This window comes from Arachis hypogaea, chromosome 5 (genome assembly GCF_003086295.3).
Source record: "Arachis hypogaea cultivar Tifrunner chromosome 5, arahy.Tifrunner.gnm2.J5K5, whole genome shotgun sequence".
NCBI lineage: Eukaryota > Viridiplantae > Streptophyta > Magnoliopsida > Fabales > Fabaceae > Arachis > Arachis hypogaea.
Genome location: NC_092040.1, coordinates 103,412,273 through 103,438,277, shown reverse-complemented (window position 1 = coordinate 103,438,277; position 26,005 = coordinate 103,412,273). Strand labels below are relative to the sequence as shown.

Sequence of the window (26,005 nt, the reverse complement as noted above, 5' to 3'; positions counted from 1 at the left end):
TTTTTCGTAGTAGGGGTCAAAGGCCTAGACATAGCCAAAATTAACAAACAATTATTTTGGGAAAGTTAGCCATCAAAATTTTAGCAACCATCCAAATTCATCACTAGATTTGTCGCTAAACTAAGGATCTAACAGGCAAGTTTTAAAAATAAAATAAGTTATTAAATTAATCATTTTTTCAATAATTTTTATAATAATAAAAATAGTAAAAATATATTATTTAAAATTAAATTTTTTATAGATGTCTTTTTTTCATTTATTTTAAATAATTTTAGATATAATTCAATTAATTTAAAAAAGAATAAAATAATTGAATTAACTATCTTATATAAAGATTGAAAGTATCCAATCTATTTAAAATAAGATCTGACAATTTCTTTTCAACAATAATAAATACTATTCAAACTTTCTTTCTCGTTTCTTCATTTTTTATCCATCAAAACATCCTCATTCATTTTAAAAATTTCCGAACACATTAAACTTACTTTCATGTATGTTCTTCTCTGCCATCTAATATTTTATTCCATACAATATAATTGATCTAATAGTAAAATAATAAAATTTATTTTTAAATTAAAAAAATTAGTATAAAACTTCAAAACATTCTACCATTTTAACGAATAATTCACATAAATAAACTAACTTCCATCCAATATTACGCAATTTACCCAATATAAATAACGTTACGTCCGAACATATTTTTATATAAATCGAAACATGTGAATAAGATTTATATTACCACATAAATCGAAACAGGGGTATTCGATTTATTCACTTTTACATGATTTCTTAGTAAATCTAATGAATGTGTTTCAATTTATATATGAATGAAATATATCCTAGTAAATTTATTTAGACTGTTTTTTGTAGCAGCCTCAACCGTAGCAGCAGCAGCTACTGCTGCATCAGCCAATCTCTTCTTTTTGCAACCTCTTTTGGTGTGACCTTTATCACCACAATAACTGCAAGTAAATTTTCCAAGCTGCCTTTTCAAATGAGTGTTATCGTTGTTCTTAATATCTATCCTCGATCTCTTGCCTCCTCCATGTTTTTCATCCGAATCCATTCTTCTTTTCATCTTTAATTTTTCTGGTGGCCGCTTAACCTTTGGTGCACGTGGCTTATTAAATTCTGAAACCTCCCACAGCAGTTGTCCAGGTATTGGATTTATGTGATGGTTATATGTTGCCTTGTAGGATTCCATAGTCACTAATGGATGACAAAAATCATCTGGGGACTTATTCACCCTAGACAAGGCAGCACATGCATGTACACAAGGAATTCCTACAAGAATGTAGCAAGTATGAAAATATTTAGACATTAATACTAAAAGAAAATGAAGTAGATTAACATTATAAATATTACCTGTTAGCATCCAGAATTGACATGTGCATAATTTTTTTCCCAAATCAACAACATGGTTTGTGGAATATCCATGAACCTCAAATTTTTCATATCCATCATTTCCTGTCCATATGGGGTGCCAATTCTTGGATTCCTTCCTCACTTTCTCCAATATACTCTTGATTACTGGTGGTAGTTTCCCAACACGATTGCTTAATTTTACCTTGTTTCTTGCAATGGTTCTCATGACAAACATTCGGACCTCCTCCAAAAGAGTAATGATGGGTTTTGCTCTTGCTTCTTTAATCTTGGAGTTGAACACCTCACATGCATTGTTGCATATGCTGTCCAACTTTGGCTTATGACTAAATTGGCACTTAGTCCATGAATCTCTTGGCCACTTGTTTAGATATGCCCAAGCATCCTCGCTGATACGTTTGATCTTGTTCATAGTATCCCTAAACTCTTGGAATGTGGTGGCTCGAGCACATTCCCATAGTAAACCCCTTAATTCCAGGTCTTTCCAATTCTTGTTGAAGTTTCTCCACAAATACCAGACACAAAATCGGTGATGCACTCTAGGCATCACCTCCTGCATAGCAGGAACCAGACCCTGCAACAAAAATCAATGTCGTAATATCATATGCATAAGAGTCACCAAAACAGTCCCTCACTTTCAGTATGACTCCCCATAAAGGTCCCTTACATTCAACAATTATATACATAATAGTTCCTAAATTTTCATTATTGTGCATCATGTCAGTCCAAGTCTAATCAGACAACAACAATACATAATATCAAGTGTATTAAGAATCATATGTATATCAAGAATCAAATGTATGAAGCACAAACAGTATAGCCTAAACGTATTCAGAATCATATACATTACAGTTAAAATTATAGCTCAAACATTGAAAATCTTATATAACTGTTACCTTTTGCATGTCGGATATGAAGCACCATCCATTGTCTTTGTAATCTCCTAAGTCTTAGTGAAGTAACTCAAGGAACCACTTCCAATTTTCTTTATTTTCTACATCAACAACTACCCAGGCTATGACATATATGTGATGATTGGCATCCTGCCCAACCGCGGATAGAATTTGGCCACCAAATTGAGTCTTGAGAAAGGCATCATCTAACCCAATCAACGGCCTACATCCAGCTTTGAACCCATCCCTACAACCACTTAAACATACATACATTATATCAAATATCACTGTCCCATCTGGTTGAGGAATGGTTGCAATCTGGATAGTTGATCCAGGATTGGCTTTTAGCAATGTCAGACCATAGTCTCGCACCATCATGTAGTGTTTCTTTTCATCACCATACATGATACCTCTTGCATCACACAATGCCCTAGAAATTGAATTCTTATTCAAAGTAAGATAAAAATTTGTCTTGAAATAGGTCATTGCTTCACAATGCCTGAAGTTTGGGTACTCTTTAACTTTTTTTACCAATTTACTACATACCCAATTACGGTTGGCAGCCTGTTTCTATCCTCTCTAGCACAAGTGTGATCATTGTTGAATGTTTTTATCTGCCAACAAGTATTCTCATGGTCTCTTGAGGCATACACCAGCCATGGACATTCCTTTACTTTACACACATCTCTCACTCTTTTGCTATCATTTTTTTCAACCTAAGCCTCCTTCCTTCCTGAATTGTGTACTCCCTAATAGCCTCTTTGAACTCCCATTTGGTAGTGAATTTCATACCAACCTCCAGCACTAACTCTCCAAACCTTCCTCCATCTCTAAATAATGGACAACCATCATCTGAGTCAACATCTGTTATTTCCTCATCAGAGTTGGGAGGGGTCTTCATCTCTTCAGAATGACACGAATTAGCCCCATCAGAATCGGCACCAGGATCAAGTCCAAAGTCTGCACCAACAAAACCAATGTCAACTTCGCCATCCGAGACATCCTCCACTAGTCCATCATCTTCAATAATAATCTTCTCCTTAAGTTTTGCAAATGCAGAGGCAGAGGCATGTTTAAACTTAAGAAAACTCCTCCTACCTTTGACAGACACAAACCATTCATCTGAAGATGAAGAACTACCCTCCAAACCTAGCCTATATAGTTCATCTTCTGCACTCTCATAAGAGTCAGAAGAATCATTAGCATGAACTGAGTCTTGAGTAACATGTGCTATCCCTCGCTTGGAAGCAGATCTTGTGTAATGCTTTCTGACTTGGGTGGGCTTGCTGAAATTTGTGGCACTTGTAGGGTTGGTGGACTTTTTTGGGTTAGTATGCTTGGTGGATGGCTTTGGGTTAGTAGGCTTGGTGGATTTAGTTGGGTTTGTGGGCTTGGTTGGAGGTTTTGAGTTAGTGGGCTTGGAGGATTTAGTTGGGTTTGTTGTAGACTTGGTGATCATGGAAGGTATAGAGGACTTGGTAGTGCTGTTAGGTTTATTAGAAACATTGGTAGGCTTGGATGGTTATGGTTTAGGTATGGGAACAATGTTGGCAGTAGTAGGAGTGGGTGTTGGAGCTGCACTTAGCCCAAGATTAGAGTTAGAATCTTGTTCATTTGACTTAGAATTCGGAAGGGGAGCATCAACTAAAGTGGGTTTAAAATTAGTTGGAGTCTCACTTGGTCCCTGCCCAACATCTTCTTCATCATCCAAGTAGACAACACTAGTATCACCTTCTAATACCTTAGTAAGTGAGACACCATGCTCATAATACACTTCAACCAAACCTTTGTTTTTCTGAGCATGGTAACACATATCTATGAGTTCATTATCACTGTCTAGATTCCTCAAACCTACTTCTAGTTTTCTCCCAGGCACAAGCCACCAACACTTTTGTATTTCACCATAACCAAGTTTTTTGTAGTAGTTTCTCACATAAAATACGTCCAGAGTATCCACATCAAGATCGCCTAAACAAGCCCTGTTATCCGGAGAATAAACTAATCTGTTGTCTTCAGTTTTTTGAAAATTACCCCCGTGATGTATCATAATATCAATCAATTCAGTCATCTACATAATAAAAAAAGAGATAATATAACCTTAGCTTATACATTATACATTATACACTATTCTTTGCGTACTTCAGAGATGAAAACCAAAATCTAAAAATCAGTTGAAAATTGCACAACCTTAAAAAAAGAAAAAAATAAAAACAAACAGAAATTTATATTTTCTTATAAAGCACATAGGTTCTCCATAAAGGTTTTATCAATTTTGAGTACTCATTTAGGTACTCCCTTGCTAAAATTTGAATATAATGTAATTAAGGTTTACATGAAATTGTAGATAAAATATTGCCTTGACTTCTTTTTTTAAGTACTCATTTGATACTCTTATTTTAGAAATTTGATATGCTTTAGAAATATAGGTAACACAATTAAAACTTTTAAAAGGTTCTAACATAAATTTGTTATTTTTTAAAAAGTTTAAAAGGTTCAGCATACATCTAGTTATTTTTTTCTAGTAGAATTGACTCAACTATAAGAAGATATATGTAGTTTCAATTGGACAATATAACATCATGTTTAGTCATGGATAAAATTGTGGTAAAAATTTTTGTAGATAAGTACAACAAACTTGATGGTCAAAATTGTTGTGCAGATTTTGGTTTTTATCAAAATTTACTAACTGATCACAATAATGAACAATGATTTTCTTCTAATATTTTAACTGCAATTCTTTTCTTCAAATTGCATGTTGATAAATTTCCCATCAACTTGAATTTTCAGTGTAAAAATTCAAAATTGTTCAAAGATGAAAACCAAAATCCAAAAACCAGTTTAAAATTACATAGCCCTAACCCTATCAACATCATCCCCTGTTCCATTCATAAAAAAATAGAGCACCCCAACAACCCAACCCAACGTATAAGCAATCAAAGAAACCCTAGAAAAAATAGTTGCAACAAAGCATAAAGGTTCTCCATTGACAAGAACACCAGCACCATAGAGTACAATCATACATGCATTCCAAAAAAAATTAAAAAAAATTAAAACCACTAAATCCCAACATTAACGCTTACCTTGGCTAAGAACGCGAGGAGAGCAACCTCCTTCACGATTCCGCTCTAACCTAGTTGTGGGTTAGTTCAACTTGGGTGATGAATGATTTCAGAAACTTTTCACTGGCACCATTGATTAGAGATGAAGAAGAATGATAGAGGTAGAGAAGAAGATGAATATTTTGTATGGGTCAAACTCGTTTCTTCTCCTTCATATACAAGCCACAGCATTTTTTTACTTATTTAGGCGCTAAAGAGGGAAACGACGTCGTTTAGAGAGAGTCCAGCGTGGCAGAGAGAGTGCCACCATGGCACTCCGTTTGCTGAGTCATCACCGGAAAGGGCTGAAGGACTACATTGGTGCCCGGATCTAAATCTGGAGGACCAGTATATGTAATTTTAAATCTCGAAGACTAAAATGAGTAATCGCGTGAATCTCAGGGACCAAAATGGGGATTTAGTCCCCTAAACCCACTTTAATGGTGCTCAATTGTCAATTCAACTCAACTCTATGAAACTTTGTTAGCTACCCCGCCTCAAAATTTTCATCCTCCCCTCTTCACAGTTCAAAGCACCCTCACCCCGTTCTCCTCTCCCTCACGTCACAGGTTTCTCTTCTGCCCCTTTCAATTTTTCTCTTCTTTCATTTTCTTTCTTGAATCTGCGTTGACTTCTTAATTTTCCATAACGGTCCATGTTTGATTATTTAGTCCCAGTTAATTGAACGTGTTCGCTATAGTAAGCTAATTTTATTTTTTAAATACTAATTCTTATTGAGTTCTTTGTTTTAGGTATCAGTTTCATTCATGCTCTGGTTAGCATTTTGAGTCGCATCTATTTTTGTTGTTCCATGTGTATTGATTTCTGCAATTTTTGTTCACAATCGTTAACGTTTAATCTTTAATTTTCATCTACTGCATGTGTTACTTACTTATCCTGTTTTAGACAATATTCTTGTAAAGTAGTAAGCTAGTTTATTTATTTTCAAATTTGGTTCTTCTTCTGTTTCATATATCCCCTTGTTTTTTTTTTTGATAATTTAGTATGCAAATTGGACACCAATTGGGATAGTTATCTCTTGAATCCTTTTTAGTTTCTATTATTAGTGTAGTGACAGATTTTTTAACATGTTACAGACCAGGCTTAGTCTAAAGTTGTGGTAGCTTGTTTAATGCAAGGTATAGTTTGGTCCGTTTTCATCCTGTAATGAGAAATAGCATTGTCATTGCGGTTCCTTTGAGATTGAGACCAAACATTAGCAGCACTCTACCACATCACAAGTTCCGGTCAACTTGCTTTCACAACAGCCATGAAGGTATGCACACCACAGCTTTAACACTTTCAATAGCCTAGGGCACTTCATTCGTTGCATGTTCTTGTTCCTCCCCTGTCTCTCTGTAAGTTCTCTCTATCTGTTTCAATCTAAAACACTTTCTATTCATGTAATAATTCTTTGTTTGTGTTGTTCATAATGCCATTGTTTACGGCCATTCTTCTTCCATGCTAGGACATACCATTAGTTGCGTGCCCTACCCCGCTCCTCAAACAAAGCCCATGGCGCTTCATTTCGAGGTTCCACTCCCCATTCTATTTGAGTTCTCTTACGCCTTTACATTGCTAAAGTTTTGTTGTCTTATTTATGTAAAAATCAACGACATTCATTTATTGCTATTGTTGTTGTTTTACCTTTGGATGACTGAGGCCGAAAGAATGATATGGGTATACATACAAGAGAATAAGTAATAACTCTATATGATGGCTGAGAAGCATTGTGTGCACTTGTTGAACCATTCTTTGGTTATTTTTTTCCTGAAGTTTTTATTATTATGTTTGCTTTCTCAAATTCTTGGCCGGTTCAACCGTGCTCGTGCAGCTCAATTGACCCTCCCTCACTTTGTGTGTCAAACACCACTATTTATGCCAGTGGGTACTCAAGGTTAGAGTTTCAAATTTATCCTTTGTGATATGCAGCAAATGAAGTTTTCTGTTTTTCCTAGTTTTTTTCATTCTCATGCTCAAGCCATTTCATGCTATAAGATAACAAAGTTCACCTTCAAAGTTGTTGCCAAATTGTTTCATTTTTTTATAATACAATATTGCATTCGTATTGAGTTTGTTGTTTTTGGGGGAAATTATAGACATCAGTTACTCATGTCCATAGAACATTCAATGTTGATATTTGCATTGGTTGAGTTGATTTTCTCTTTCCTAGGCTTTTGACAGATTTCTAAATGGTTATCTTGCACTATAGATGTCACAATTTTGCATTCCTAATTGGAGGGTTTTAAATGAACAGGCACAATCAAAGGCTTGACAAATAATGAACTTGAGAGAATTGGTTGCCAAATAATTCTGGGAAACACATATCACTTGGCCCTTCGACCTACTTTCGAGCTTCTCGAAGAAGCTGGTGGTCTTCACAATTTTATGAACTGGCCACGGGCTATGCTTACAGACTCTGGTGGCTTTCAAATGGTTGTTGTTTGACTTAATATATACTTTTTCCTTTTACTGTTGTAATTTCGAGCATTCTAGTAATTATATTATTATCATTGGGTTCCATCAAGTAATACTATTGCATACTAATTTTATCTGATAATTTTTTATGCCACAGCATTGTTTGTGGCTTCTGTTTTTTCTTATTATTGTTTCTCTGTCTTCAACTTTGTACAAGTTTATCTATATCAGAATCAAAAGTTATAGTATATGTCACTTCAAAGTGAAGAATAATGTTGATCATACTAAGAAGTATTGAAAGTAATCAAGGTTATAACAGAAAGAAGCCTAAGGCTATGTGGATAGGCACTTAGGCAGGACAAAAAAAATGACATTGGAGCTAAATTTGTTGTGTGAAGTGAATCTGTATTATCTTTTTGCTAATTGATAACTATATTCAGGGATGATGTTGAAAGAAATCATTTATATTTTTTGTTAAAATCTTACTAATCTACCTCACTAATGTTTTAGGTCTCATTGTTGCATCTTGCTGATATCACAGAAGAAGGTGTGACATTTCAGGTATATATTATTTTCAAGTTTCGCAGGCAAGTTTGTATCTAACCTTTTTTCCATTTTAAGACAAGACAAAAAATTTATAATAAGAAAAGGTTGCAATTGTAATTTACAATGGAATTCTGTTATTTGTAACTCTAGAATTATTTTCTTGCTTCAGTCACCGGTGGATGGCAAGCTAATGCTTCTTACACCCGAAGAATCAATTCAGATACAAGTATGTAGATTAATTGTTTTTCCTCCGTATGTTTCTCTCAATCAATACTTGATAGTTTATTTAAATTTGAAAAACTTTTAGGACTCCACATATTATGATTTGCTTTCAGATAGAAGTTGTTCATTGAATTCTTGTTTTAAGTTATAGTTATTCCCAATATAGTATTTTCAAATTGAGAAAGATGATCTTTTATTAGATATTCGATTAATGTTTATAATTTAAGCCTCATAGAAAATTGTAAGTGACAATGCATAACAGATTGTAGTACTGACTACAAAGTATAGCACTGGAAATTGATTCGTTGTTTTTATGCACGTTTTCTTGATGCCTTCAATAATTTTTGGTTTCTTGTACCTGCTTCTGGAGTTTTTGGTTGGAGCTTACGGCTAGCAAACTGCAACAATATATTTTAAGAAAATTGATTTTTCTTTCTTATGTTCGTCATAAATTATACATAATAGAATTAGAGCAGATATTATTATGGCTTTGGATGATGTCGTAAAGACCACCATTACTGGTCCAAGAATTAAGGAAGCTATGTATCGAACGCTTAGATGGATACACAGATGCATAGCAGGTAATTATGTTATTGAAGTGTATCATTTAAGTCTTTGGTTGTTTCCAATGCTAAATATAATGGACATTCCTTCTGTTAACAGCGCACAGGAGACCTCACGATCAGAACTTGTTTGGTATTGTACAAGGTGGTTTAGATCCTAAGTTGAGGTAAATTTTAGCACAAACCATGATGTTCTTCCTATTATCAATGTGGATGTTGTGAAACAAGTAAATAACTATAAATTTATAATTTGCAATATGCTGTACTCAAGGACATCTGTGTCAAAAGTTTGGTAGACTGCAACTTGCCTGGGTAAGTGTAAGTTTATTTAGTCATATAGTCTATTTTGTGGTTTCAAGCTTAGTGCCATTTCTAATGTTATTTATTTATTTTTGTGCTATCTTTTAGAACTATACTAGATAGTATACAATACTAGCTGGTTTGAATGTCAACTCCAGTTTCTTTTTGTTTAGACACCACACAAAATGGGCTTGGTCATATTATTCATGAATCATTACTGTGTAATTTCTTAAAGTTAAACTATAAATTGTGAGTTAAACTAACTCGAGACAATTTAATGTGTTACTCCTCAAAAGAAAAACTATGATTGTTGATCTGGTCTCTTGTACTTATCAAAAGAGTAAAAAATAGTATAGCATTCCAAAAATATGTATGAATAGATAAAGGTCTTCTTTCATTGACATACTACAGTTAGAAGTAACTTTGTGAAATAAAGGAGGACATGTGGAATCAATAGTTTTGTAATGCTGCTAAGGAGCTTAATATAATTTTTTTGTCACAGCTATGCTATTGGTGGTCTTGCAGGAGGCGAAGATAAAGATTCGTTTTGGCGAGTTGTTGCTCAGTGCACTGCTGCTTTGCCAGAGGATAAACCGCGATACGTTATGGTCAGAATAACTTTCATCATAGCAACCATTACTTTGATATACATTTCAAATTAAATCAATTTTATACCATTTGCTTGTACTTGTTCCAGGGAGTTGGTTATCCACTTGATATTGTTGTTTGTAGTGCTTTGGGTGCAGACATGTATGATTGTGTCTACCCTACCCGTACAACATATTTTGGGACTGCCCTTATTCCTGAGGTGATCTTTTTCCATTTTATGGACAATTTAGGCTATGTTACAATTACAATTTTTAGGAACAAAACTTTCTGGAATGAAAATTAAAGGAGGAAAATATTATCTCTTTAAAATTACAACTTGTTTGGTATACAGAGAAAATAAAAATTCTCAAGAGCTCAAATATGCAATTCACTAAATAGGGGCAAACATTTACCCTAGTCAAATATAAAGTAAAGTTTATTCATAGAATTAGTGAATTTTACTCTGAAATTTTTCCTTTCTTTAAAATTTAGCACCACAAAATGTAGCCCCTCTTTTCCGTCTAGCTGAACATAACCTTATAATTTTTTCCTGCCATCATAGTCCACTTGTTGATGCATCCGCATGATTTTAAACTTTATTCTTTGCGGTATGTTTGTAGAGAGTACTAAAACTAAAACACAGAGCCATGGCTGATGATACTCAACCAATTGATCCTACCTGCCCTTGTATGGTATGCTTCTGAGAAGGTACTTCTTTATTTGATGAATTATTTGACGAAATTGGCATATTTTTATTTTTTTTTTAGTTTTTCCTCATAGGTTTGCAAGAACTACATCAGGACCTACATCCATTGCCTTGTCACTAAAGACGCCATGGGGTCTCAGCTTTTATCATGTCATAATTTATATTACATGATGCGGGTAGAAAACTCTACATTAGATAAAATTTTGCTTATAAATTAATGATCAGTATATGTATATTCATGTTCAACTAAAGTCCTTGTATTTTTAAATTTGCAGCTTAGCAGGAATTTACACACATCAATAGTTGAGGGAAGGTTCCAAAGTATGCTTATATTTAATTACGTGTTCCTATCATTGGATCTCTCTTCTATTATTAATTATAGCTTTTTCCCCTTGAGAAGTTCAAAGCCTCCCTATATGCCACTAACCCTTTTATTTTTATTTTTTTGTAGGTTTGTATGTGACTTTTTACAAACAATGGTATTTAATAATACTTTATTTCATTATTGTTCTCAATTTCATCTGCATTCATGTTAATGTTTATATGTTTGAAATTTAAATATTTATCTTTGAATTGAAAGATATTTACCAACATCATCTTTTTCAAACTATCAAAAATATTTGTTGACTGTTATTAAATCTTCTCACACCTTTCCAGTTTCCCAAAGGTGATGTTCTTGAATGGGTCTGCAATGCTATGGAGGTGGCCGGAATCGACATTTCTTCCTGCTGTGCTCCATTTCCATCATGCCAAGAAAATTATTCCAGCGATGAAATTGGAACTAATCGATTTGATAAGGTCAAAATTGAAATTTAACATACACATATGGAGTTAAGGCTTACACAAGTTATAGACTAACAAAATTTAGCCGAGCATGAAAGGCATGCACAAATTAGTTTACACAATGATTTTTTTGCAGGTTAATGCTTACTTTGGTTCTTCTATGTACACGCGTGAATCATTTTACTCAACTCGTTAAAATCAATGAGAATTAAAATGACTTACACATGTACTTAGGGAGATCAAAGTGAGCATTAACCTGCTTACTTTTGGCAGCATAAATTTTGTATCCTGCATATGCTGCTTTGAGTAAAATTTATTTAAAGGTTTACAGCAAATCTTTTGTTCTTTCCGATTCTTATTGTCAACACAAGTGGAGATTAGGGTTGTGTTCGTGAAAGGAAAAAGAAATGGTATAACAATGTAACATTATTTAAGTCTTGCTGTTTATGTCATGTGATTTTATATCTTTTAATTCGAACTTAAATGAGCCTTTTTTAAGCAATTTTTTTTCCTTTCAAGTGTCAAAGCTATTGGCTGTCCCACCATGCAAATACTTGTAATTTTTTTTTCCTGAGTTGTATTCCCTCCAACCACACACACCCATGTGTGGTTCAAAGATTAAATTTTATTAATTACTAGGAATAAGATTATTTGGAATATAAGATACCTGTGTTTGGTTATAAAATTTAATGTTTTAGAATGTTATGTAATAATCCTAGGAATGAATAAATTTTTGTTTGGTTGAGTTTAAATTTTTTAGTCATATTATGTAATATGTCAAAATTACCCTTACTCATTCAAATTAAAATATTAATGACTAAAAATTAAATATAAAACTAATTAAATATTATTATTTTTTTACATTGATTTTGTTTTAATTTACAAAATATCTCTAATAATAAACTTACTAAAATACCTCTAATAATAAATATATTTAGTTAAAATTATTATTGATTCTAATTTTTTTTAATTTATTAAAATATCCCTAATATCAAATATCTTTAGCTAAATTGTTTATTGATTCTAATTTTTTAAATTTACTAAAATACCTTTAATATCAAATATGTTTAACTAAAATTATTATTGATTCTGATTTTTTTTAAAATTTACTTAAATATCCATAATACCACATATTTAACTAAAATTATTATTGATTCTAATTTTTTTAAATTTACTAAAATACCCAATATCAAATATGTTTAGTTAAATTATTATTGATTCTAAATTTCACTTAATAACAATATGTTTAATTAAAATTATTACTTTTTTACATTTTGAATTTACAAAAATACTTCTAATAAAAAATTTACTATAATACCCTTAATAAAAATATGTTTAATTAAAATTGTTATCGATTTAATCTTTTCAAATTTACTAAAATACCCATAATAACAAATATCTTTAATTAAAATTAACATTATCACAATTTAATTTACTAAAAAAGCATTACTATTGTCCAAATGAAAGTTACAAAGAAGTCTCAAAAGTAAAAAATTATTTGCACTAATAAGCATACATGCACAACTCTTATATAAGAATACAAACACATCAACAAAATGAAATCAATGTTACGACAGACAGTCTCACACATAGAAAAATGATTACAATTATCGAGCATGATGTCTTCTCCTCCATTGGTTTCACATTTCTTGTGCAAGTTGATCTCTCCATCTACCCCAAGCATCACTCGTCTCAATATGGTGGATCGTCTCACCATCTACTCCAAGTATATTTTGATCTTCTATCTCATCAATAGGATCCACAACCATCAATCTTCTAATATGATTATGCAAAAGGCAACAAGCAGTTATAATTCTTTCTTGAGTCTTAATAGGATAAAATGATCTTCCCCTTAAAATTCCCCATCTTGCTTTCAATACTCCAAATGCCCTTTTAATGACATTCCTAACTTGTTAGTGTTTCATATTAAAAAACTCTTGAACTGTACTGAGTTGATTATGTGGATTAAATTTATTCAAATGATATTTTTGTCCCCTATAAGGTGCCAAAAATCCTTCACAATTCATGTATCCAGCATCACATAAGTAGTAATGACCTAGTGTGACATATAAAATTGAACAAAATTAATGAAAGATCAACTAGTTACTTTGATAACATACTAAAGTCTCAATAAAAATACCTTGGAGAATACTAAACCCATTGCGAAATAGTGCATCTCGCAATACCGTAGAATCTGCAGCTGAACCCTCCCAACCCGCCAGTACGTAGATAAATTGTATATCAGGAGCAACCACTCCAAGCACATTGGTTATTATGTCACCTTTTCTGTTTCGATATCTAGGCTTATCAGCCTCAAGGACATTGAATTTGATATGAGTACCATCTAAGGCTCCTAGACAATTCTAAAATCCAAAAAAAAAGAGATCAATTAACTCAATTCTAAAGCACACCAAGGATATTAGATTTAATAACATTAGCAAGATAAATTACCTTGAACCATTTCCATCGTTCATCCATTCTATCCTGACTAAATGGTTGAGGTTTCTTCAGTAAGTGATTGTGACCTTTCAAAATAGCAAGCAATACATCATTAAACCGCCTACTAATTGTTTCTTCAGCTCTCACAAATTGTCTCTTTATTACTCTAATTTTGACGTCATGTGCTATAATATGTAAAAACATGGCAACCATTTCTTCCACACCCATATTCCTACTTGGTTCTAACCTTCCAACCCTTTTAAGCATGTTACACAATGCATGAAAGGCACATCTATCCATTCTTGTGTTTTCTATACATGCTAGATCACTAAAATAAACAATCCTATCAACACTAACATCTCTTATTACTTGCCTACTATAACTATCATTCCATTTTCTTTTCTTTTTTTTCAATTGCAATATAATCAAAACATAGCAAATCATCAACAACTTAACCATAAGGTCATTCATTAATTCGAAATATAAAATCAAGCAGACAATAACTTTTATCTTCTGTTTAGGATCCATTCTGCAAAAAAAAAACATTAAAATATTTAGCTAGAAGACTTTATTATTTATTTATTCTATGAAAACTTTTTTCTATCATTTAAAAAATAAAAATCATTTAGAGCCGATAAAAAAATGGAATGAGATGAAGAAGTCATTAAACAGAACAAGTTATCACAAATCCTATTTAAATAAAGCATAGAACATAGTGATATCATGAAACAGAACAAGTCATCACAAACATCTCAGAACATAGTGATATAAAAGGTCATTGCATAATTCCCAAAAGAAACACACCCATTGCATAAAAGGTTAACAAGGAAATAAAATAGATTTTTTTGTACTTTTTTTCCAAGTCCAAAAAACAGTTAACAATCCATGGAAAATTTTAGAAACTAGTAAGCACTACTACAGCATCAAAATATTCCTTAGATAATGCAGTCATACACAGCCTTAACCTATGAAAAGAAAATTCCATCGAATGCATCAAAAAGGGAGTACACTCCATCTACATTCACAAGAGAGTAAACCATAATTAAAAAAGTGAGATATTAACAAATTCCAATGCCAACCCGCAGCATAACAGCACAAAAGTACTGACCTTATTATAGAAAATCAACGATAAACAAAATAGTGCATGGCTAATTATTAGATGGAGTAACCCTATCATTTCTTTAGGCCTCTTATCATACTCATAACCCAATTAGTTTCAACATCCAATTCTGTACCTTCTTGTAGGATTAAATTACAAGTATTCTATGAGAAAGAATTCTATAGCAGCAAGTGCTATGCAAATAAATGAGAGAACCAAGCTATCTATGACAAGAAACACAATGTAAATAAAAATAGAACAAAAAAATAATAACAATAACAATAAAAAGAGGAATTGAGTCAGGTGATTGGTTAGGACCATTTTGTGAACTAGTGTCCAAGGAGATGGGTGCTGAGATTTTGGCTTTATCATAAATCGATCTTTTCATTAAATTTCATTGAAGTTAAACACACATTTTATTATCTGATTTTGAAACATGTGCCTTGAAAAACCTTTTGGACAAAACCTGTAGCAGGTGCCATATAAGGTGGAAAAGGATAGGCCTCTTATTATACACAAACCCATACACAAAGATTACAAGATGAAAAAAGAATGTAAAAATCACATTCATTCATGATATATTTGCATAGAGACATTGTGCACTGATTCTTCATATACATGTATTTAACCAATTATCGAATTAATTCAACTATTAATCATTTGGAAAGCTAGAACAAGGAGGATTTAGTCTAGCTTCCCCAGCATTAGATATTTTCAACTTGATAAAGAAATTGAAGTAAATTTTAAAGCATCCTAACAACAAGCACAGACCTTAGATAATGCAGTCATACAAAATAACAACAGGCACAGAGCTTTATAATAATAAAACCACAAATAATAATAAAATTCTAGCGAGTAATCTCCAATGCCAGGATAAATTTCCTGCATAAAATTTATTGAAAGAAATTATAATTAAAAATGGAGATAAAGCATATATCAATTTTCAATCCAATTTTTCACTGGTATTTTATCTATCAATAATTCATCACTAGTATTTTATATGAAATGTGTAACAAAAGAATTAAGGATATTATAATCAATGAGGTCAGAACTGAAACTCAAATCACATTCCAATTCCAAGTACATATAAGGTTGAAAAAACCTAGAACAATTGTTTAGATGAATTGAAATGGATCTAGAAAATTGTTTCAATTCCAATTTCATTGAAACAATAAAACACATTACAATTCCAATTGCAAGTACATTCCAATTCCAAAATTTCAAACCTAGAATAAACTGTGCTTGAAAAATATCAACAGGAACAGGAAGATGCGAAGAGGGAGAGGGGCGAGGGAGACGACACGAACAGGAAGCACAACTCGAGCAGAGACGGAGGCGAGAGATGCGCAAGCAACCGAGCTCAGACGAAGGAGAGATGCCAAACGCGATCACGAGCACGAACACGAACGCGAACACGAACGGAGGTGAGATGTGATGATGAACACGAATGCGAATGGTTGATAGTGAATCTTCCTTCTAGAATAAGGAGCTCGGTGGTCGTACGAATCCAGATCAGCGGCGAGGCGGCGCCGACGTCGGTGGAGCCTTCATAAATTTGGGAAAAAAATTGGCTAGGGTTTCGTTTTCATGGAGGAGTTACTCTGTTAGGGTTTGGTTTTTTGTGAAATGAGTGAAAAATCTGAAGAAAGAGGACTAGAGTTGAAAGGCATTTTAGTCTTTTTATATTGTGATATACATTTCATTTCCATTGGAATTAAAGATAACCGCTAATGAGTAATAGCTCAAATGGCATAGTGTCCCTATATTCATTTAAGAAGTTGCGGGTTCGAGTCTCCTATCTTTAGTTAAAAAAAAAGATAACCATGGAGAATATGGGAATTAAATTAGTGGTAATTGAATTCCTTAGAATAAAACATATCCAGGAATAATTTTTTAAATCTTGAACCAAACATGGGAATAAGATATTCCCATCTCAAAATTCCTAAAAATACATTTGTATTCCCTCCAACCACATACCCGTAGAAGTATAGGAATCTAAAATTCATAACATTCATTTTTTTGGTCTTGAAGTTCATACTTGCAATTGCAACAATTTCTATATTGAAAATAGATATTTATGTACGACTATATGAACTGAATGTATTGTCTAACATTTTATGGACACCGAAAGGCGAGAGTCTAAAAATTGAACACATCCTTCAGATTAAACATAAATAAAGAGTAATTGTTCCGTTAATTTTTTGAAAATTTTATGGTAATTTCTCTTTATCATGCATATCAAATAGGAAAAGTATAGGTGAACAATAAAAATAGTAAACAATATAAACAATAGATATATCGGATGTTCATTTTACTAGTGTACGGATGGTTATTTTAATATTAAAATTTAGATGGTTAATTTGAAAGTGTAGTGTATTTTTATTTGATTAGTGATTGTTCATATTGTTCAACAAAGTCATTGTCCCCCTAACATTCCCCTATCAAATAAGGTCAGTAGTTGTATACTGAGTAAAAACTAGTAGTTATTGAATTTTACCTGTCGTAATTTAATCATGGAAATCTATTATCTATTACTAATTTTACAACTAAAATTAGTATTTTTATCCGTAATACTATTACGGGAATATAAATCTTTTAAAATTACGTCGATTGTCTTTGCAAATAAATTCTTTCACATAAAAATAATAACTAAAAATTTATTATTTAATTTTTTTTATGAAAACGCTGAATCTTCTTAGTTGATAAAGACTTTTATTCCTTGTTTTTTTTAAATAGTTTGATTTTATTAAATTTTTTGTGGTATAATCTATAATGTCAAAATAAAGTCGACGTAATTTTAAAAAATTATATTTTTATAATGTTATTATGGATAAAATACTAGTTATATTTTATAAGTTATTTTGGTTATTGATCAGCCAATAACACTAGTCAGTAATAATACATTGATGTGGCTTGTGTTATGACATGTAGACCTTGTATTGACTGATGGTATGCCATGTACTAATGTACTTAATTAAGGATTTGGATCCTCTAAAGTTTAAATTTCACTTTAGAGAGTAAAGTGTGATCTTCTACCCTTGAATAGTTTCTCTTTCATATTTATTCTTGGTCCCACCTATGAAATCAATGGTGAGAGATCACACTTTACTCTCTAAAGTAAAATTCAAACTTTAGAGAATCCAAATCCCTTAATCAATAATATGTGGTATGCTTAATTTTATATTTATAGAAAATTGACTGTTTTATTAAAAGAAATAATTCTTTAAAAGTTTTAATTAATTCTAGTTGTTTTATATCTATGAAATATTTTTGTCTATACTTTGGACCAAATTACTTGAGGCCTAATAATTTGGCTCGAGGCATAGTTAATATCTTTGCTGGCGGCAAATGCACAATGTTTAGTGGGATCATATTGGATTCTGTACTATGACTTTTAATTGTCAATTCAGCCACATCATGTTTATTCATCTTAGATTCCAAGGAATTATGATGCGTTTTCTTTCTCTAATAAAAGTAATTTTAAAATTTTGAATTAAAGGAGGCCTTTTGGTGAATTTTAGTAGGTAAGGGACTAGTATTTTTTAAAATAGGTTAAATTTATTGCATTAATCTGTTTATTTGTTTAAAGTTTAAACAGATATATTTTTGTTATTAAAATCAAATTTATTTAAATTATGGGTTAAATAAAAGGATTTTTTATTTAAATAAATTAAATATATTCAATAATTACTGAAATAAATAATTTTAAAAATTATTACAAAAATACGTCAGCTTCTTATATCTCAAATGAGATAATTTTGTACGTATCTTATTTACAATGTAAATGATATACATGAAAAATTATCTCTTTACACCATAAACGAGATATATGTATTTATAAATATAAAAATATATTTTTTGAAAATAATAAAAAATATTAGTAATTTTAATAATATCAATAATCTAAACTTTAGCATGCAATTAGTAGACACTTGTTTAAGCGGACAAGTGAGCTGACCACTCGACCAACCCAAGTTGGTTCACACATATCTTATTTACATTGTAAACAAAATACATAAAAAATTATCTCATTTACATTGTAAATGATATATGAGAGGCTGGCATATTTTCGTAATAATTTTTTAAATTATTTATTTCAATAATTATTGAATATATATTTAAATAAAAAATCCTTAAATAAAATGGTCCTATTAATTCAAAAAAATAATGGACTAAACAGATTAATCCAATAAGAAAAAGTATAGGTAGACAATGAAAATATTAAACAATGTGAATAATGGATATATCGGATGTTCATTTTACTAGGTGTGCGGATGGTTATTCTAATATTAAGATTTAGATGGATAATTTGGAGGTGTAGTGTGTTTTGATTTAATTGGTGGTTGTTCATGTTGTTCAAGAAAATTATTGGTTACCCATCCAATAATTCATTTGGACGCCTATTATTCCCTCGTAAAAAATGTCAGACACAACCCTCAACTAGCATTCATTTAATAGTATTTTTTTGTCTTTAAAATTTGTTAAAAATTTTTAAAATATATCTAAATTTTAACAATTTTGTTAGGTAGACAATGATTTTTATAAATAATGTGAATAATAGGCCCTACAATTGACCCAAATTACCTCATAAACCTTAACATTAGGATAACCATCTGCACACCTAATGAATTAAACATCCAGTCATTGTTAACTGTGCATGAGTAAATCAAATAAAAAGAAATAATCATCCAATTAAAAATAATGAACATAATCATATACATACCTATTAAATTGAACATCCAACATATCTATTACTCACATTGTTTAATATTCTCATTGTCTACCTATACTTTTCCAAATTCTAATTTGTTTTAATTTTATTCTTAATGTTTTCGATTTACATTAATTTTATACCTATCTTCAAATTCTTCTTATCAAAGTATAGTTAACAACATTTTTTTAATTTTATCCTTTTAGAACTATTCACCATCATCATCATTTCCAAAATATGTTCTTCTCTCTTTTCAAATTATTCAAATTCTTGGCACAGTGACAGTGTATTCAGAGTCATTAGGCAGTTGGGTGAATGGTTCTCAATGCAGCAGTAGCCACCTATGCACGCCAAGCAAGAAGTGTGTGCAAGGACCAACGGTGTTGTGGAAGAGCAACGTACAGGAATCGATGGCAACTTGAACTTCCTAGCAGCACGGTGAAACTTTGAGGAAGAAGAAGAAAAACGCTGCTAAATGTCGAAGAGAGTCTTCAATTTAGGTTTTGGTTGGAAAAGGAGGTGTAGTGAAGTAGATGATACTAATAGTTATTACTTTTAATTTGGAAAAATCCTCATATATAAAAACTCATTGTAAGATTAGAGTTGATATCTTCTCAATCTGCGAATAAAGTTAGAGTTAATTTTAAACTCTATCATACTTTACTCATTGTCACCCCTATCCCCTGTATCTAATGCTTAAATAACAATTAACAAGAAATTGGACTAAATATTTTGCAGTTCAATAAAGAAACCAAAAAAGTCTAAAATAGTGTCTAAGAAAATAAAATGGCGTGTGGATGCCATGTGAGAGTGGAACCCACACTCATTCAACGCGCTTGATAGTTTGTTTCTTTATAGGACCCACCATGCCACTTGTTTGCGCTGCTGTGCTGTTTGCATTGTTCTCTCTTAGCTGCTTTTACATCAAAAACCAAATGAAAAATCCATAAGCAACAATATATCACGTTATTTAATTTTTTTCTGTTTAAAATTATATTTTTTCCATGCTCATGTGGCAATAACAAAACACACACCATTATAGATAATAAAATATATGAATAACTTCTTTTGTTTCGTACTATCTACTAACAGAAGAATATGTATGTCTATTATTTACTATCATAAAGGATCTAACTAATTGGTAATATTTTTTTTTAAAGACTAAGTAGTCCAAAGTCAAAATCATGAAAAACCTAATTGTTATTTTACTCTAAGTAAAATGATTCGATACTATTAATTTTTCAATCTAGAGGTAAAAATTAGTACGGCTTTCAAGCGTAATACAAATTTAGATGAAACCTTTTTTCCCTATTTAGAACCCAAAAGAATAATGGCCTAGACTTTTATTTATTTATTTATAGTGGCTGCAAATAGTAATGTTTAGTTTAATATAATGTTAAGTTAATATCAATTAAGTAAATTGATGAACAACATAGTGAGGTGTTAAATTTTTTGAGAAGGAAAAATATTTTAGATAATTGACATACACTTAGTATCACAAATTTACTAAATAACGTATATATTACTTAAAAATTCAATAATTTATTGAGTTTGTGTAAAATTAAAGCCTAAAGGTCATGCACGCATGCACGAAAATAACAACTTAGTTTATGTTATTTTAGGTGAGTTGTTGTTGAAGTTGTAATTGCAATGTGGTATTAGACTCGCTTGATCAGGAATGAAGACTTAGGAAAAAGAAAATAATTTATGAAAATTTTAACCTAATTCTCTAAAATATATATTAATTATGTGTTTAATTTGAAACTTTTTATTAAAAATAAATGATTTGAACTTTCTAATGTATATATTGAGATTTTTTTTAAAGAAATTGTATTCTTTTTTATATGATCACGTTTTAATCTAATAGTAAAAATAAATAGAATAAATAAGAAGTTAAATTCTTTATATATTTTTGTGTGAAATAAAAAAATATTTAATTATTTAATATTTTATATTGTTATGGTGGCAGTATAATTCATCATTAATTTATTATAAAAAAATTAATTATATAAAAATAATGTTTTGTAATTTTTTTATAATTATAAAAAAGCCAAATGTGTAAAGAAAACAAAAATAAAAGTAGAAGAGTGCTAGGGTATTAACAAATTTTGTTATTTATAATTATCAATTAGCTATCATTAATATTTTTAATGGTGTAAAATTACATCTAATGATGTGAAATTACCCATTTTTTATTGTTGGCCAAATTTTAATAAAACTGCTGGTTCCTTATACTTTTTCATAAAAGTATTCATGCAACGTGCCTATTTTCTTATTTGATGAGTTGGATACAAATCTGATATACATGGAGAAATTCTCTAAAGCTCTGTCAGCATGGATTTTGAAGAAGAGAATGTACTCACTGAAGCAGCAATTATATTTATCTCCTCTTTTAATTTCTATTCCTGGAGGAGAGAATCATCCAATTCTCAATCTATATAAAAAGATAACTAATAACTTCATCATATCATATTCTTTATTTACTAGTACTTGCTTTCTCTTCATCTGTCTTTGGATTGGTGCAACCGCAAGGATTGAATCCTTTCTGAAGCAACTTTTCAACCTCTTCAAACTGAAGCCCTTTAGTTTCTGGTACCAATAGATAGATGAAAACTAGTCCAATTGTGGAAAATCCAGCAAAGAGGAGGAATGTTCCTGGAGCCCCAAGTGCATGGATGAGTGACAAGAATGTTAAACTCACTATGAGATTAGCACACCAGTTTGAAACTGCTGCTATGCCTCCACAAATTCCCCTGAATCTCAATGGGTAAATCTCTGAGTTCAAAACCCAAGGCACTGATCCCATTCTAGGAGAGTATGCAAGGATATATAGTCCCAACACTATAACTGCAAGCACTCCAATTTTGCTTGGGCATCCATCAGAAAACCACACGCGCTTTTGCTCACCGCACACCACTCTGACTTCCTTTGTTTCCGCCAGGCACGCTCCTGGAAGATGCTGCATCATGTTCATTGATTACATTAGATTAGATTAGACTAATACATAGATATATATACATATAAGTTGAAAGAGATGGAAGTGATGAACTTACATTGCCCCTAGTGTTGGCACAGAAGGCACATTCAGCTTTCAAACATTTCATGCAGTTCCATGAAGAGACATTGGGGGCATCAAGATAAGCCTGGCATGTAGCGTTAGCACCAAAACTGAGGGTGTCAACGTTGTCAATTGGAGGAGCAGTGGTAGCTGCCTGATAGAAAACTCCGGTGAGAGTGAGGAGGCAAATGATGATTGCAATAAGGGATAGGAGCATGAGCTTTCTCCTTCCGTATTTATCGATGCAAAGCATGCTGAGGATAGATCCGACGGCGTTGAGACCAGAAGTGATGAGGGAGAGTGCAAGTGCGGTAGATTTTGATGCGATGCCGGCAAACTGAACAATGGTTGGGCTGTAATACATGATGGTGTTGATGCCAACGAATTGTTGAGCGACTTGAGCAGTTACGCCTGCATACAATCCTCTTCGAATAGCAACGTTGCTAAAAGCAGCCTTTATTTTCTCTCCAAGAGTTTGACCGATCAACCCTTCCACTTGCTTCTCTTGTTCTACGGCTTCTCTCATCACTTTTATCTCCCTTTCAATCTCGTCTGCTTTGTAAATCTTTTCCAAGATTTTTCTTGACTCATTTTCTTTCCCCTGGTTGTACAACCACCTCGGTGACTCAGGCAAGGTCAGCATCAAAATGAATTGAACCACCGCCGGAAGTCCAGCCACCCCAAGCATCCAACGCCACGTTCCAGGAGTCTGCATATTATAGTAAACAATTTAGTCAAATATGTTAAATTATCTAATATTTTTTAGTTATTATCCGAGTATATATATATACCTTGGTGAATGCGAGGTTGATAAGGTAGGAGAGGAACTGGCCAAAGATGATGAGGAGACCATTGATACAAACGAGAGCTCCTCTAATGGCAGCTGGGGAGGCTTCTGAGATATAGAGCGGGGAAGTCATGGAAGCTATGCCAACTCCAAAACCAACCAAAATTCTTCCAACAACGAGGACCCAAGGAGCAGGGGCAATAGCCATGACTATTGCGCCAAGAAAGAAAACAATATCAGCCCCCAAGATAGAGGTTTTACGGCCGAGCCTGTCGTTCATCCATCCACCAAGTGCAGCACCAATGATGGCTCCCGCTACAGCCATACTTACAATGACTTCTTGCAACCATAATTTCTTATCAACTTCTACAAAGTCCTCGCGAATGTAAAGCAAGGCTCCTGAGATAACACCGGTGTCGTAGCCGAATAGGAGACCTCCAATTCCGGCCGATAGAGCAAGGCGCATAATATAAGGCGAACTGGTTGCTCTTTTCCAGAATTCTGTGAACTCTTGCTTACTCGCTGCCTCCGGCCCTCCTTCCATTTTTATTGATCACCTTATTAATTTAATGTCAACCCTATTGATGATTTCTAGATTCCTCTACCACTTGCACTCCACGCTGAAAATATTATTATTCTATTAATCTTTGTTTATTTATGCATACAATTAATCTCATGCATTTCATAACATTATGCAGACTTCTAATTATAAAGTAAAATTTGATTTCAACGATAATTAATCAATAATATCTATTCTTTCTTGTCCCGATCTTAACACCTTATCAAAAAAGTTATTATTAGTGTTCCTAATTAACCATGTAGAGTTGTGATTAGCAACACAGAAATAATTAGGAATATATCCTATCATACCATTATTATTTATTTATATATAAAGAAAAAGTACAATCCAAAACAGAATTGAGATAAATTAAACAGATAAAATATGTTACGTACTTGTACTACAGAAAAAACAGAGAGAAAATGAACTTTGCTAAGAAAACCACAGCACTCTGATGTTAAACTTTAGCAAAAGGTCTCTCAGATCAGTTGTGTGGTATTACACTCTCTTTTGTCTTGAAAGTTTGAAGTTATTGGCGATGGTTTAAACTCTGTCTTTTCTCTCCTTTATATATAAATATTTCCCGTTAGTAGCAGCTAATATATTCATATCTTTAACAAACAACAAGGCACGAAAATCTGTCTATAGTAAATAATAAGCAAAGATTGCCTTATTATATTCAACTCTGCCTTAACCGTATATTAGTTTTTTTAATCCTATCCAATTTCATGTTTTTTCCGTAAAAATTGATCTATTTTTTCGTGTATCTTATCAATAACTAAAGCTAAGTTCTCTAACAAAATAATAAAATTAGAGAGATACAACGAAAGTTTAACATCAAAGTGTTGTGGTTTCCATAACAAAGCTCATTTTCCCTCTTTTTTTTTGTAGTACAAATATATAACATGCTTCATCTGTTTAATTTATCTCAATTCTTTTTTGGATCGTACGTTTCTTTTATATATAAATAAATAATAATGATATGATAGGATATATTCCTAAATATTTCTGAGTTCGTGATCGCAATTTTACATGGTTAATTAGGAACAATAATAATTACCTTTCTGGTAAGGTGTTAAGATCTAGATAAGAAAGAGTAGATATTATTGATTAATTACCGTTGAGATCATATTTCACTTTATAATTGGAAGTCTGCATGATGTTATGAAATGTATGAGATTAATTGCATGCATAAATAAACAATAACAATTGATTTATGATCGATGGAATAATAATATTTCCAGCGTGGAGTGCAAGTGGTAAAGGTAAGCTAGAAATCTTCAATAGGGTTGACATTAAGGTGATCAGTAAGAATGAAAGAAGGGCCGGAGACAGCAAGTAAGCAAGAGTTCACAGAATTCCAGAAAAGAGCAACTAGTTCACCCTACATCATGCGCATTACTCTATCTGCTAGAATATGAGGTTTCCTCTTCGGCTACGATACCAATGTTATCTCAAGAGCCTTGCTTTACATTCGCGAGGACTTTGTTGAAGTTGATAAGAAATTATGGTTGCAGAAAGCCATTGTATGGCTGTAGCGGGATTATTGGTGGTGCAGTTGGTGGATGGATGAATGACAGGCTTGGCCGTAAGATCTCTATCTTGGGAGCTGATATTATTTTTTTTCTTGGCGCAATAGTCATGGCTATTGCCCATGCTCCTTAAGTCTTCATCGTTGGAAGAATTTTGGTTGGTTTTGGAGTTGGCATAACTTCCATGACTTTCTCTCTCTACATCTCAGAAGCCTCCCCAACTGCCATTAGAGGAGCTTTCGTTTGTATCAATGATCTCCTCATCACCTTTGGCCAATTCCTCTCCTACATTATCAATCTTGAGTTCACCAAGGTATATC

The 26,005-nt window shown here is 32.2% G+C and overlaps 4 protein-coding genes across 4 annotated transcripts; 1 reads left to right on the top strand and 3 right to left on the bottom strand.

Moving 5' to 3' along the window:
- Positions 1–817: 817 nt before the first annotated feature.
- Positions 818–2,681, bottom strand: LOC112803917 (uncharacterized). Its single transcript, XM_025847370.1, has 3 exons — positions 2,394–2,681; positions 1,366–1,957; positions 818–1,284 (listed from the first exon to the last, which is right to left on the bottom strand). The coding sequence occupies exons 1-3, from the start codon at positions 2,679–2,681 to the stop codon at positions 818–820; spliced, it is 1,347 nt and encodes a 448-aa protein (XP_025703155.1).
- Positions 2,682–6,644: 3,963 nt separating this feature from the next.
- LOC112803916 (uncharacterized) lies at positions 6,645–11,536 on the top strand. The gene is made up of 15 exons (XM_072196083.1): positions 6,645–6,650; positions 7,151–7,271; positions 7,632–7,810; positions 8,303–8,353; positions 8,508–8,557; positions 9,014–9,141; positions 9,224–9,280; positions 9,384–9,435; positions 9,926–10,031; positions 10,121–10,231; positions 10,632–10,703; positions 10,792–10,893; positions 10,993–11,042; positions 11,169–11,196; positions 11,375–11,536. The coding sequence occupies exons 1-15, from the start codon at positions 6,645–6,647 to the stop codon at positions 11,531–11,533; spliced, it is 1,272 nt and encodes a 423-aa protein (XP_072052184.1). The 3' UTR covers positions 11,534–11,536.
- Positions 11,537–13,140: 1,604 nt separating this feature from the next.
- On the bottom strand, positions 13,141–14,239 carry LOC112803915 (protein ALP1-like). The gene is made up of 4 exons (XM_025847368.1): positions 13,952–14,239; positions 13,641–13,863; positions 13,436–13,556; positions 13,141–13,276 (listed from the first exon to the last, which is right to left on the bottom strand). Exons 1-4 carry the CDS (start codon positions 14,237–14,239, stop codon positions 13,141–13,143), a joined length of 768 nt encoding a protein of 255 aa, XP_025703153.1.
- Positions 14,240–22,225: 7,986 nt separating this feature from the next.
- On the bottom strand, positions 22,226–24,138 carry LOC112803914 (inositol transporter 4-like). Its single transcript, XM_025847367.1, has 3 exons — positions 23,599–24,138; positions 22,803–23,516; positions 22,226–22,708 (listed from the first exon to the last, which is right to left on the bottom strand). The coding sequence occupies exons 1-3, from the start codon at positions 24,136–24,138 to the stop codon at positions 22,226–22,228; spliced, it is 1,737 nt and encodes a 578-aa protein (XP_025703152.1).
- Positions 24,139–26,005: the final 1,867 nt, after the last annotated feature.